The sequence below is a fragment of the Cololabis saira genome, chromosome 23 (assembly GCF_033807715.1).
Source record: "Cololabis saira isolate AMF1-May2022 chromosome 23, fColSai1.1, whole genome shotgun sequence".
NCBI lineage: Eukaryota > Metazoa > Chordata > Actinopteri > Beloniformes > Belonidae > Cololabis > Cololabis saira.
This window is the reverse complement of record NC_084609.1, coordinates 12,632,907-12,647,104: the sequence shown is the minus strand read 5'-3', so window position 1 is coordinate 12,647,104 and position 14,198 is coordinate 12,632,907. Positions and strand designations below refer to the sequence as shown.

General features: G+C 40.7%; 1 protein-coding gene across 7 annotated transcripts in view; it reads right to left on the bottom strand.

The window, feature by feature from the left end:
• Positions 1 to 445: 445 nt before the first annotated feature.
• syt1a (synaptotagmin Ia) overlaps positions 446 to 14,198 on the bottom strand; it is a 214,542-nt gene continuing 200,789 nt past the window's right edge. For all 7 annotated transcript variants that reach the window (XM_061714258.1, XM_061714257.1, XM_061714259.1 and 4 more), the window contains 2 exons: positions 13,103 to 13,236; positions 446 to 3,421 (listed from right to left, as the gene is read on the bottom strand). In XM_061714258.1, coding sequence (XP_061570242.1) covers positions 3,215 to 3,421; positions 13,103 to 13,236 — 341 coding nt within the window. In that variant the 3' untranslated portion in view covers positions 446 to 3,214. The remainder of the gene's footprint in view (positions 3,422 to 13,102; positions 13,237 to 14,198) is intronic.

The window sequence follows — 14,198 nt, the reverse complement described above, 5'->3', positions numbered from 1 at the left end:
AAGCAGGCAGTTGATATACACAAAGGCAACTAGGATCTTTCTACAGCATCAGATTCTAAAACTTTACACAGCTTTGCTTCTGAAAAGGTCAGTGTGGCTTTTTGAAGGGAATCTTGTCACACAGAGAGCTTGATATGGGATTTCTTTTTGAGGGGATTTTGATTATGCATGCTTGCTTTTGGAAGGGAACCGTAACAGGGAGAGCGTTGCGTTGCAGTGCAGTGCAGGTAATGGCTTTTACTTTGTAGTTTTTCCACACAACTCGCAATCCGGTGAGCTCTGCGATGCCATCCGTTACTGAACTCCTTGATACGTCTACACTCGTTTACGTTGACAGACTGGATTATTCTTTTAGTACAAATTTCTTGCATGAGTATCTTTTTGAATTTCTCAGGTGGTATTTTTCATCTGAATCATCGATTGAAGAGGGATGCAGCTGTGTTGAAGTATATTTAGGGATTTGGGAACGCTATCAGACTGGGGAGCTTGGTTCAGACATGAATTCATAATATTTGGAAAATTATTAACAAAATGTCCAAATTTTTTTCTTTAAACAACAAAAAGTGCAAAGTACATCTAATAATCTCACAGTTAAAGTAATCTACACCAACACAGTCCATACTGTACATTCAGAGTTTTCATCTCAAATATAAAAGGACTTTTGAGTTGACAGGGCAGGAAACAAGAAAAGAAAAGAACAAAAAAAGGAAATTAGTGAGAATGAGAGTTAATATATGGATGAAATATATCTGCTTGTTAATAATCATATTCATGTCACTTTATATTTATTCTAGATATACATTTCGGACATGATCTAAGTATTTACATGGCATTTTTGAGGGGACATTTAGAACGTTTGGTAATTAACTGAGACTCCCTGAAACTTCTGATGCTGGAACTGTGTGAGAGGAGAAAGGAACCTGTGGTGGAGGGAGGGAACCCTAAACAAGACCAGCTCCAACCTAGAAGCTGAATCTGCGTGTGCTGTGTCCTAACCGGCTCCGTGGAGAGGAGGAGCATCCTCTCGGGTTAGACTCTCAAACATCGATGTTGGTTCTTTTTCTCGGGCGACGTCACCCACGTTAACACGATGGGATGGACATACAAGTATTGCACAGTGCTCAACAAAATGCTGTGTGAAGCGACCCGCTCGGGCGACGCGCGTGACGTCTGCGGACGACGCGCTCTCTCTCCGTCTCTCTCGCTGCGTGTAGAAGGGGGGATGAGATTTAAACGCTTACGACATCACTACAGAACAAACTGGCTACCTACTGAGAAAATCTACATCTCTAAGCACGCACGGCAGTCACAGTGATACACAAAGCAGTCCTCAGAGACTCCTATGGAATGACACGTAGCTTTTTCATAATAGTGCTATCAACTACACAATAACATTGAAAACATTTAGAAAGTCCTCCTGAAGTATATGCAATCCAATATATGCAAGAGGTTCCTCCAAGATAAGAGACTTCATGGTTTTCATGGATTATTCTGCTCCTAATTGGACCCGTAGTAAAGGACATGATGCACGAATCGCATACGCAGACCATTAACTTTTACGGTTGTTTCCTGCTCTCTGGGTGTAGTCATATATGCCAACAAGAAAACTAAACGGATGGAAGTGCCGTTGGCCCAAACGTGATTTGTCATCATCGCTTTGGATGGAGCAGGGGAAGGAGGCTGTCCTGGAAACCAACGTTTCCTAAAGAAGTCAACGAGCGAGTTGAAAGACATCCAGTGCAAAACAGCAGCCACATAAAAGTTTCATTGGCAGTAAAACATGGCTAGCTCTATTGACACTGTGAGAAGGCAACGCAAAGTAAAGACTGCGATTCACGGCACCACTGCAGCCGAAGACATTGATCCCAAGAAACCGAAGCTACAACCACCAGCGAGTGGGAGTGTGCATGAAGAGAGGACCTCTACACGAGTGGCCTCCCTAGAAATGGCAGTGTTTAGAAACTCGCCTCAACGCCGTCGACGACACTGAAACCCAAACCCTATTTCTCTGTTAGTCCTCTCCTCTGATTGAAGGCAAGGGGATCGGATCAGAAGATCGGCGGGTCGCCCTCCATCCCAGCCTTTTAAGTAAAGAGAGTAAAAAAAATCATGCAGTTTTACGAAAAATAGTCGAGACGCTGAATTGCTCTAAAAAATAGTCACCATAAAACCAGCTCCTTCCGTTGAAAACTCCTCCTCTAAAGGTCAGACCGAACGCGACGACGACGCCGTTTCAACAAAATATTGTCAAACGAGCTTTAAGGACACAATGGCTACAGCTTGGTGCTTTTTTTGTTTGTTTTTTTTGTTTTTAGTTTCTTTTTCTTCCTTTTTCTTGTACGTGGGGTCAGTTTCTGTGTTTGGAAAAGAAAACAAGCCAGTAGACGTGAACGAGGACCGTTTTTCTGCCAAATATGGAAATGAACGTAGAAGTGACTGACTATCGTTGTTAAGCTGTACACGTACTGCAGGTCCTCTGAGAAATAAGTACAAAACCTTGTAAGAAATCATGTGCTTGTATATTCTCCAGCAGCGTCATTTATCCCACAGAACCATAAGCAGTTAATGGCCTTGTCTTTTTTGGGAGATTTTGAGTGAAGGTATTCATCTCTTCGTCTTTTCTGGGATGAATCTTTCCTGAACTTAGAACCAGACGTCGTCTTTTACGATGTGAACACATTTTCTTTTTTTTTTTCTTTTCAGGAATGCAGTAAGGTAATAAGGTAGAATTTTTAAATCCTGGGATATATAATATTGGCTTTCCTCTATATCTGCATTTACATATTTTTAAAATAGAACATCTTATTAAAAACATCAAGATATACACAGATTAGGAAACGGGTAACAACATACAAACACGGAAACTAGAAATCATTTTTGTCTGCATACTTATATATACAACTGTGGTACAATAAATTCTTTCAGTCATGCGCTATCTATACAGATCATATTGCTTAAAAGAAGGGGGCATTTGGTTGTGGCAGTTAAGGGCTCGCCGATGGAAATCAATGACAGCTAAATCAGAGAGGAAGAGGGAAAAATCAAAACAGAAAGGGGATGTCTCGGGACGGTTGATTTATCAATTCATGTGTGAAATCAGGAGGTGAACATGAGGGGTAAAAGGTGGGGTTACGTGGATGGAACCATATATCACTGAGGTATTTACACATACTGGCTAAAGAGTACTACAAGGCAGGAGCTGAAAGGGCCCTGTCTATTTCTTGGTGGAGAGCTGAGCGTCCACCTCCTCCTCGGGCTTCAGCACGTGCCACTGGGCGATGGGTCTCCTGGGGTTGGCCAGCATGTCGGACCAGTGGCGCAGCTCTGTCCCCGAGCTGTTCAGGCCCACAAACACCTTCCCGATGGCGTCGTTCTTTCCGATCTTGTCATAGTCCAGAACAGTTATAACAACTTGCACTTTCTGCAGAAGGGAGTAAAGGGGGAGGAGTGGAGAAGCGGGGAGAGACAGTTGTTTACAGCAAACTCTCGACCACTGCTGACGAGAAAAACTGGCTCTTTAGGAAAAGCGGCGGGGGGAAATCTGGGAGTCCTGGGGCCGGATTCACAAAACATTCTTAAGAATTTTTTTTTCTTAAGTGTCATTTTTTTCTTAAGTTCAGTCTTAAGAAGAAAAAAGAGAAGAAGTCATATTCTCCCAAAAAGTCCTTAAGTATTTTCTCAACTTTCTTCTTAAAAGAAAATTTAAGAATAAATGGTATTCTTGAAATAAAAGTTCTCAAATTTGTTCTTGACTTTTTTCTTAACTTTAAGACAACCTTGACCTGTCTTAAAGTTTCTTCTGTAAAAAGGTAAGCCTCTAATATCACCTTTTTCAACACATTTTAGACAAGTTTAAACTAGTAGGTCATAGTTTGAGGATATACTTTGTAATTAATTACACAAAGAGCCTGTTAACTGTTTGTTAGCATGTTAGTTAGCATGGTAGTTAATTATTATCAATTTTCCCCAATAGTAATTTTTTTCGCACATTAATCTCATCCACCATAACCTTGAAAAGTTCCTGCATCTCTTTTTCTCCTTCTCCATGTTTAGTGAGTGACTGAGTGTTAAAACGCAAACTACCTGTATAAATGTTGTTTGTTGGCGCGTGAAATGCAATGACATATTTTAAGAAGTTCTTAAGTAGGAAAAATAAGAAATTCATAAGAAATGACAGTTCTTAAGATGGTTCTTAAGAAAATATTGAGAAATTGCACTTAAGAATGTTCTTATGAACTTCTTAATTTTAGATCTTAAGACATTTCTTAAGATCGTCCTTAAGAACATTTTGGTGAATCCGGCCCCAGGTTTATTAGTCGCTACGACTTCTCCACATGTGACCTGTCTGGTTGGGAGCGAGCTGCTCGGGTGTTTGCTCTCATGCTGCACGCTCTCCTGTTTAATCCAAACAAACCAGACTCTGAGATGAGCTGACGATGGTTATTGATCGTTGCGTCCCTCAATGAATCAAACAGGATATTTCCAAGTCTAATGTAGCGTAGAATAATATCTATACAGTGTTTGAGACGAGACAAAACTCCCTCTAATTAACTGTGGAAGTGATGCAGTGATGAGGAGCTCCTTCAGTGGTGATGAAGAGTAACAGACGTCACTTACTCTCCGAGCCAAAGGCAGCAGAATGTTTGATTACTCAGAGGTCCGGCACTCAGCCTCGGTGCGTGTTTATTCAAAGGGACGCTGCAAAGAGGAGTGACCTGGGTGTCGATCCCGGGCTCCGAATATGAATCAGTGCACAAAGTGGCCTGATTAAGTTTCGATCCACTGGCACACTGAGATGGAGCTCCGGGCCGCTGCTCTAAAAGAGCATGAATAATACGCCGTGTAATGAAATAGCGAGTAGGGCTCCCTGACGGCCGGTTGGGGTTAGTTGTTCTTTTAAAGACGCAGTTCACCTTTAAATTGCTTCTTGAAGCAGGACCGTCCTAGACGGCTTATTAGAGGACTCTCCTGTCCACGGCTGACCGTGTTTGTCGTTGTTAAGGTTTCCCTACCAACAATGATGACACTGTACACAAGATTAAAAGAAAAGATAGAGACATCTAAAACTGTCTTACGTCTGGTTAAAATCTCTCGGTGACTGCAGTTTTGTTGTAATGCACAACAAACACTATTTAAAGATGAAAAAAAAAGGTCAATCTGCCCATCCAGCTGTGATGAAACTCCATCCAGCTGTGGTTCAATCAGAAACAAAGCAACTAAAAGATGTGTGTGATGTGGTGGTGGTGAACAGAGGCGGCTCCTAAATGAGGTACAGGATCATGTTTTTCGGTTTGATCTGAGAAAACGGACTCCACGAGGAGTTAAGTGCCACATCTCACTTCATTAACAGCCCGCTCTCCCGAGGATGATAAATATAGCACTCGTACCGCCGCACCGTCCATCACTCTCACAAACATGTCTGACTGAAATATGACAAGCAGGATTGGAAAAGTGACAAGAGTTCATTTAATGGATTGATGAGGCATCGATCAAAAATGTCTGCAAGGCCTGATTTTGCTTCATCAATTTTGGGTATGAAACAATAAAAAAAAAAAAAAAACATTTTAATGATTAAACTAATTAGTTTCTCCAAAAGAAGACAGACTTAAAAAGAAGATGTGAGGATCAAATTACTTTACGTTCTCTGATGTTACAATCAGCTAGAAGAAACATCTGCACAGATGTGTGTATAATATTTCCAGATTAAAAAGGTAGGATACACGTCCTTGGATGGAGATAAACATGTTCTTCATGTAGTTTCAAGAGATAAAGTCTCCTGATTCACAGGAAGTGATCTCCTCATGTACGTGAGATTCAACTACTTCTGTTTGTCTGGAGTTCTCTTGGCCGGCCGGCCATCCTGCTGCGGTTCATCTTCAACACAAACAATGAGTCTGGTTTCTCGGGATTTGACGTAGAGGAAACTGTCTCTGAATAGCCATGTGACCAATCTGAGGGATGAAGCATGTCACGTAGTCATAGCAACAACCAGACTCGCATAGATAAAAGACTGGCGTGAGGTAGGAACGCTGGCCGTTGTTGGTTTTGCTGATTTAAATGATTCCGTCTTGGTTGTTTGGACGCTCCAGTTTGAGTCATTGAATAAACCCCACCCCTGCTGTGTTCCTATTGGTTTGGTAGCTTCTGTACCGGTGGAGCTCCGGAATCATCTCACAAGAGAGTGAAAGGATTTGGCAGGCCAAGCTAAAAGTTATCCATCTTTCTACTTCTGTTTGAGAGGTCTGGACGAGACTGTGGCATTCAAACCCGTCAGGTGACAACGCAACGGAACTAGTCGTTATCTACTAGGGGTGTAACGATACACTAATCTCACGATACGGTACGATACACGATATTGAGGTCACGATAACGATACGATACGATATTATAGCAGTATTTTTTTAACAACCTTGAATGAGGAACATATGACTGGAAAAAATGTTCTTTTATTTGAAAGACAAAAATACAAAACAATGCTGTGCGTTTGCCCTATTGTTACAGTTTGTAATGCTTTATAACTGTTTAAGTTTTAAAGACAAAGACAGGCCAACCATTTTCCACAAACTGAACTAAAAGTAAATGTCAGGTTTGCATTATGCATCTTCAGTTTCATACAAGTACAAATATTTTGCCACAAACTGAATAGTTTCTCTCATGTATGATTTTACTTTTTTCTTTTCCAGAAATTTAACAACTAAAATTAAATAAATAAATAAATAAAAGTAAATAAATACATACAATTTTACATCATAAAACAGATTGATTCATGCTCACCTTATAAGTGTAAGAGGAGATTTATTTTTGTTAAGAAGGTTATTTTGGGTAATTCAGGGTTCATTATTTTATAAATATATTCTTTATATTCTTATGTAAATCAGGGACTATAATGACACTAGTCAGTTTATCTGTAGTGATTAGTCTGTTTTAGATTGGGCGGAGTGATACGTATGGGGGTATTATTGTTCCAATATTGTTTGTGTGTGCGTATCTCAATCTGTGTGTGCGTAAAAAGGTTTGTGTGTCTGTATTCAGATTTGTGTGTGCGTAAAAAGATTTGTGTGTCTGTATTCAGATCTGTGTGTGCGTAAAAAGATTTGTGTGTCTGTATTCAGATTTGTGTGTGCGTAAAAAGATTTGTGTGTCTGTATTAAGATCTGTGTGTGCGTAAAAAGATTCGTGTGTCTGTATTCAGATTTGTGTGTGCGCAAAAATCAGCCGGTAGCTCTCGATTGGCTGTCTTTGCACACGTGGATTTTGACACACTTCTGCCGCGGCAAATCTGTAAAAAGATCTGTGTGTAAAACGATTTGTCCGTAACTTTTGCTTTGCCCTGAGCTCGGACTCACAGGCTCACGCCAGGCTACAGTAGCAATGCAGCCTTCACACCACTAGCGTAGCTCTCAGTCAGTACTTTACCTGCAGCAGTTCCATCGGGTTTCTGAACATATTATTAGACATCGTTTGGACTTTTATACTGCATGCAAACACCTGAACCCCATCTACTTCGGACCTATGTCGGACATTTAGTAATCGGGTTGCATATGGAGTAAGATAACTTCCAAAAAGATGTGTTCATGTTATAACTATTCGTATTCGTAATGATAAACATTTGTATGTAAATAAAAACGTTGTACTCAAAATTCTGCTGTCACGCACATGAGTCTGACAAATTATTAGGTTAAGAGTAAGAAATTAGGTAAGAAATTGACCTTTTACGTCTCATTTATTCATTCACACACGCACTAATATATTTGGGAAACAGTTAGGCACCAAATATAATATATTTAATTTTCTCAGAGGGCAAAAATAAGAACTTTATTGATCCCACATAGGAGTAATTCATTTTATATCAGCTATAAAGAACAAGGTAGTGCTGAAAAAAAAAAACAATAATCTATCCTCCCTCACAAAAATAAGAATAGAGAAACATATTTTCTCATCAACAAAACAAATTTAAATTTTTTCAAATAACAAAATAACACATTTGAACCATTTTTCAGACAATAAAAGAACTGAAAAAATTGAAGAATTGTTCAAATATGTTATTTTGTTACTTGAAAATTTTTTTATATGTTTATGTAAAATATGCTTTGTTGATGAGAAAATATATTTTTCTTATTTTTGTGAGGGGGGATAGGCTATATATTGTTTTTCGGCACTACCTTGTTCTCTAATATGACATGAATTACTCCTACAGTATGTGGGATCAATAAAGTTCTTATTTTTGCCATCTGAGAAAATTAAATATATATATTTATCAGACTCATGTGCGTGACAGCAGCATTTTGAGTACAACTTTTTTATTTACATACAAATGTTTATCATTATGAATACGAATAGTTATAACATGGACACATCTTTTTGGAAGTTATCTTACTCCATATGCAACCCGATTACTAAATGTCCGACATAGGTCCGAAGTAGATGGGGTTCAGGTGTTTGCATGCAGTATAAAAGTCAGAACGATGTCTAATAATATGTTCAAAACCCCGATGGAACTGCTGCAGGTAAAGTACTGACTGAGAGCTACGCGCCGAACTAGTGGTGTGAAGGCTGCATTGCTACTGTAGCCTGGCGTGAGCCTGTGAGTCCGAGCTAAGGGCAAAGGAAAAGTTACGGACGGACGAATCGTTTTACACACAGATCTTTTTACAGATTTGCCGCGGCAGAAGGGTGTCAAAATCCACGTGTGCAAAGACAGCCAATCGAGAGCTACCGGCTGATTTTTGCGCACACATAAATCTGAATACAGACACACGAATCTTTTTACGCACACACAGATCTTAATACAGACACACAAATCTTTTTACACACACACAAATGTGAATACAGACACACAAATCTTTTTTTACGCACACACAAATCTGAATACAGACACACAAATCTTTTTACGCACACACAGATCTGAATACAGACACACAAATCTTTTTACGCACACACAGATCTGAATACAGACACACAGATCTTTTTACGCACACACAGATTGAGATACGCACACACAAATAATATTGGAACAATAATACCCCCATAGATACGCCACAGTACGGCACTAGGTGCTGTGTTGATGTTCTAAAATCCTACACTGTTGAGCGGACAGTAAAGTACTCTGGAACTCAGCAGAAGTTGTCCCCGTGTTTATCTACTCACGACCAGAAAAAGGTTTAATTTAATAAGGTAATGCTTAACTCTACACCAGCCTTACATAAGTAAAAGTTCAGAGCTCAAAACCCCCAAGAGTCCCGTGATCGGGACCACAAAACGGTCCTAGTTTCTTCTGAGCGGAGTAAGATTTTGGTCTGCGGGTCGAGGCGCGGTCGGCGCGCGTGGTCGGATGCGCGTTACTAGTCAACACAACAGATTAATATTAATAACCCAATATCACGATACAGTTTGTCACCTCCATGACACGTATAGTGACGTTTTTGTATCGCAAAAGTTCGTGGCACGATATATATTGTTACACCCCTATTATCAACCGACGGAGGAGGTGAGTCAGTAGGCGTCTTCAGATTGGATGATGAACACGTGTTTAATGCGCGCTGGCTAATATCAACACGAGGCGTGTATTTTGTCACCTCGCGCTTGAAGGCGAGTTAAAGGGAGGGAAGGCGGGTCGGGAGGCGTTACCTGCGAAACATAACATCGCCTGTGTGGGCGTGTAAAATGACCTATTGACCCGACATCAGGATGAGCATTTTTTTTGGCCGGGTTGCAAATCGCCGGTTCGTAATTTTTGTGTCCACTTGTTCTGGACATACGTGTCCTCGGCTCCGAAGCTCGCAGATCTCCTCGTCTCACCAGTTACTCATCTTGCAAACGTAGCTGTGACGTCCTGCTGCTGCTGCTGTTACTCTCATCAGCTGTTTCCTTTATTTATAAAATAATAAATAGCTTGTAAAAAACTCCCCTGGTGGGTTGTACTCATGTTACCTGATCATCAAACCCCTTCAACGACCCGCCATACCGCGTTAGGTCCGTTTAAATTAGACCTGACCTGCGGTTAAGACCACCCTTGGAGGAGTTATTTGCGGAGCTCGACACGCCGAAACGCGGGGTCTTCGCCAACGTAAAAGGGGACAGTGTTGACTTGTTCCAGACAGCTCAGATGCTTCTGAAATACTGGACATTTCTTTAAAGGGATTGTGACATGAACCACACATTTTTCTTGATTTTTTGTGTTTTGTTGGGTGTCTTGACATCAATTACACCCAAAAAACAACGAACTTTTAACATTCAGTGTATTGTGTGCTTTCTGGGATTTTCCCCATAACTATGCAAAAACGGCGCATGTGGTTTGGTGGCGGATCGTTACGTAATGATCCGCTAAATCACCGCCCCCTCCACCCAGCTCCCTGCCTCCGCTCCTCTCCAGCGCACCATAAAGGCTGATTTATGGTTCCGCGTTACACCGACGCAGAGCCTACGGCGCAGGGTTACGCGGCGACGCGCACCATACGCTGAACCCTACGGCGTAGCTCTGCGTCGATTTAACGCGGAACCATAAATGAGGCTTAACACGGAGCGGTTTAGAGCCTCTTTTGTTCTAATCACCGGAGGAAAACTGCTAAGAAGACCCGCGGCCACTGACTGGACTTAAGATAAGGGGACAGTGCTGCTTGCATGCCTTTATTTTTATGATTGTTTGCTGTGGTTCGCCCTCCTGCTTTTCCGTGCTTCGCCTGTCGCTCTCCGACGCCGCTGTGAGCGTATGGCTGGAGGAGGAGGAGGTTTGGAGGAGGAGCGGAGCAATGATTGACAGGAAAGGGGGGAAAGGAAGCATTTTTCACGGCGCAAAAAAACACTGTAATAAAAAGCCAGGAATGGAGTACTAGAGTGAAGTTTTTCTTGTTACACTCTTTTAGACACATTTGAGGGATGTTGGCCAAGACTTTTAATAGTGTTAAAAGCATGTTAAAAATGATGTCACAATACCTTTAAATCAATCAGCCACATCATTCAAACCCCTGCTGACAAACCCTGTCCCCAGGGATGCAGGTGGACTGGTGTTACTGGTCCGACTTCCTGATCTACAGAGACTCCTCCTACAGAGAATGGAACTTACTTCCCAATCACTTTGAGCAAACTACTAGCATAAGAGAATTAAAATTATTAGTGAAGAAACATCTCTTAAATAAATACATATAAAACTTATTTAATTATTATTAAATGGCTATTGGTTTACTAAAAATGGCAATGGGTTCAAGTTACGATAAGTGATTATAACTTAAACGCATTGTCGATGATTATACATTGTTTGAATTTGTTGATGCTATTTAAAGAAGGTATGATTTTGTATTGTAAATGCATTACATCTAAATGTTTCGGAATGCCTGTATCCTTAATGTGAGTGTCAAAAAGAGCACTGGTCTTATTTGACAGAAATCTAGAATATATTTTGTAGTAGAATTTCCTTTCTTTACTTTTTTCTTTTCCATGTTTCTTTTCTTTTTCTTCTACTACCTCTTTAGGTTTGCTTTTAAATTTTGTCTTGTATTGTATATTATTTTTGTGTCGGACCCCAGGAAGAATAGCTGCAGTTTTGCTGCAGCTAATGGGGATCCACATAAAACTTCAAACTTCTCTGTGAATCTTATCTGTGTTGAGCTACTGCTAATGCAAACTAAACACTTCTTAATGCTGCCTCTTCACATTCAAAATAATGAAGTGATTGGAAAAAAAATCACAGAAGACAGTCACAGAGAACACCATTTGTTTGTCAGTGATTGAGTAAATGGGTTCAGTAAACAAGACGACCGTCACTGGCAGCACTTTTGATCAGTTAGATGAAGAGCTGCAGGCGTTGAGCTTCTCGGAGACGTAACCGAGGTAACCTTTAGTTCTGCTTGTTGCAGACTTGTTGCATGTGCAACACAAAAACAGACCATTATTGTTAAAAGAAAAGGACTTAGTGAACGATTACTGCCAAAGGAGAAGAAAGGACAGGGGTCTGGTAGCTGGTAGTGCAAGCGTATGAGCTGCTACCGATAAAGTGAATATGTAGAAGTCTACGGATATAAACACCGTTTTCCCAGCTGCTCTAGTGTGTTGGGGACAGTTCTGGGCATCAATCAATGAAGAAACCTGTTAGTACCTCGAGACAGACCAATTACAGCCGCATTTGTAATGCCAACACAATCACTGAGACAATTAAAATCTATTGATTGTTTTCTCAGAAACCCCCGAAGACAAGTTTAACTTGGATTTAACACTTTGTAAAGAAAAAATAGTAATAGTGACTCCACTTAAGAGCAAATGTGATGCAGCCGGAGGTCTGTGATGACGAGGATGTTTAGAGAGCTCATTAGTGTGATATTTACAGCAACCTCTGGATGTTTGATCCGTCAAAGTCAAACAGTGATTTAAAGTGTGTTTAATGCTCCCTCAAGTGTTCAATGAAACAAATCAATGACAAATGTACGACGCATCAATTCCAGCTCTGTGAGGAGACGAGGCGGGTCGTGATCACGGTGGGAGTGGGGGGTCCGACTTGGATGGGGTTGATTGGGATCAGCGCTGTTCAAATTAATTCTCGGGCTCAAGTCTCAAACCTGCGATTTGTGAGCTGTGACGGCCTTAATCAATTTCACTCAATTACCATCTCGCCTGAACAGATCATCCTGTTTGTCGTGACTCTTTTCTGGGTTCATGAGTTCCTCGTTTTTCACTAGCTGATATTCTAAAACAGCCTTCTGCTTCACTTCCTCTTTGTCTCGAGTCAAACCGGCGGCGCTGCGCCGCAATTGTTGGTGTGTATTTGTGGTTAAATGCAGCTAAATGATGATATGCATGGTAATCATTGTAAGACATGCTACGTATAGTGCTGAGATAAATGCCACAGGCACTAACAGAGTGCAGAAAATCTCATCCACTGAGCAATTGGCTTGTCAAATTGCAAAACCGAGGCTGATTTAAAGTGAATTGCCTTTGACTATACTGTTATTATAAAAATCGTCTAAACTGATTATTTGGTAAATGAGCTCCTACTTAACAATGGTGATATGCATCCTTTTCCAGTTCAGTTTTCTGGCACAGTTTGCCTGAAAACTAAACTGTGTCACTCCTTAGAAGACATGATTTGAGAGCTTGATGGATGAAAACGTACCTGGATTTGTTCAAATGGGACTTCAAAGCTAAAGGACTCGTTGTAGTAAGGGTTGAGCGTGTTCTTCTTGATTGTCGTCTTCTTCTTCTTCAGCCTCTTCCCGTTTTGCATCAGGTGGATCTTCACATATGGATCTAGAGAACAGGAGTCGTAGATGAGTTTTATTTGGCTACATGGGGGACAGTCCAACAAGCTGTGGACAACATTTACAGGCTGGTTTGGATGTCCAGCTCCGACGTTTCAGCACCAAAATACAGAAGAAAACGTTTCTGTGCTTACAAATCTTGAGATTTTTATTAACAAAATTAGGCCCACACTTTTACACAAAGGGAAAATAATGTGCTGGATTGTGCAACTTTATTATTGTCATGTTGGGGTTTATTCTTCAGTTTACTTCACCGAGATTCCTGTAGTTTAAAATAAACATATTGTGCCATTTTTTCAAAGGCTGACGAAATTCCCCAGGGTCTTGATGAGATGTCTTCATGCCTTCATCAGAGAGCCACAGAGAGACAGGACGATGCTCACAGCCTACCGGAGATCCTGGGGGCTGCTTGACTTTGTTCTGACTGTTACTGTGAAGCACTTTGTGCATTTGATCATATGAAAAGTGCTTAATAAATAAAGCTTGATTGATTGATCTGAACACATTTAAATCATGAATCAGTTCACAGAAGATGGTTTGAAGGGGTGGAGTCTGACTTGTTTTGACTCCACCCACCTCTTTCCATGGGTGTGTCTCTCTTGAAAACTGATTTACAGATTTGCACAGAATGATATCAAAGTACAGCAAATGCAGCAAGAGGACGTGGATGCTTCTTGTACTAGATACTTCTACTCTGATCCGGGTTCTGTGATGTCACAGAACCCTGCAAATCTGAGCTGTTCATTTCATCAAAAGGTGTTTCACAAATGAGTAATTCTCTTGAAGTGTCGTCTTCTTTTTGTTTTATGAGCGTAACTGCCCTTTAATCTCATTCTACAAGACTTATCTTCAAAACAAAGAAGAAGAAAATCCCAACTTCAAAGAAAATGGATGGTACCATCTTTAGTTCTGGACTGAAATTTAATTACTGTGACTGTTGTGTAAATAGTC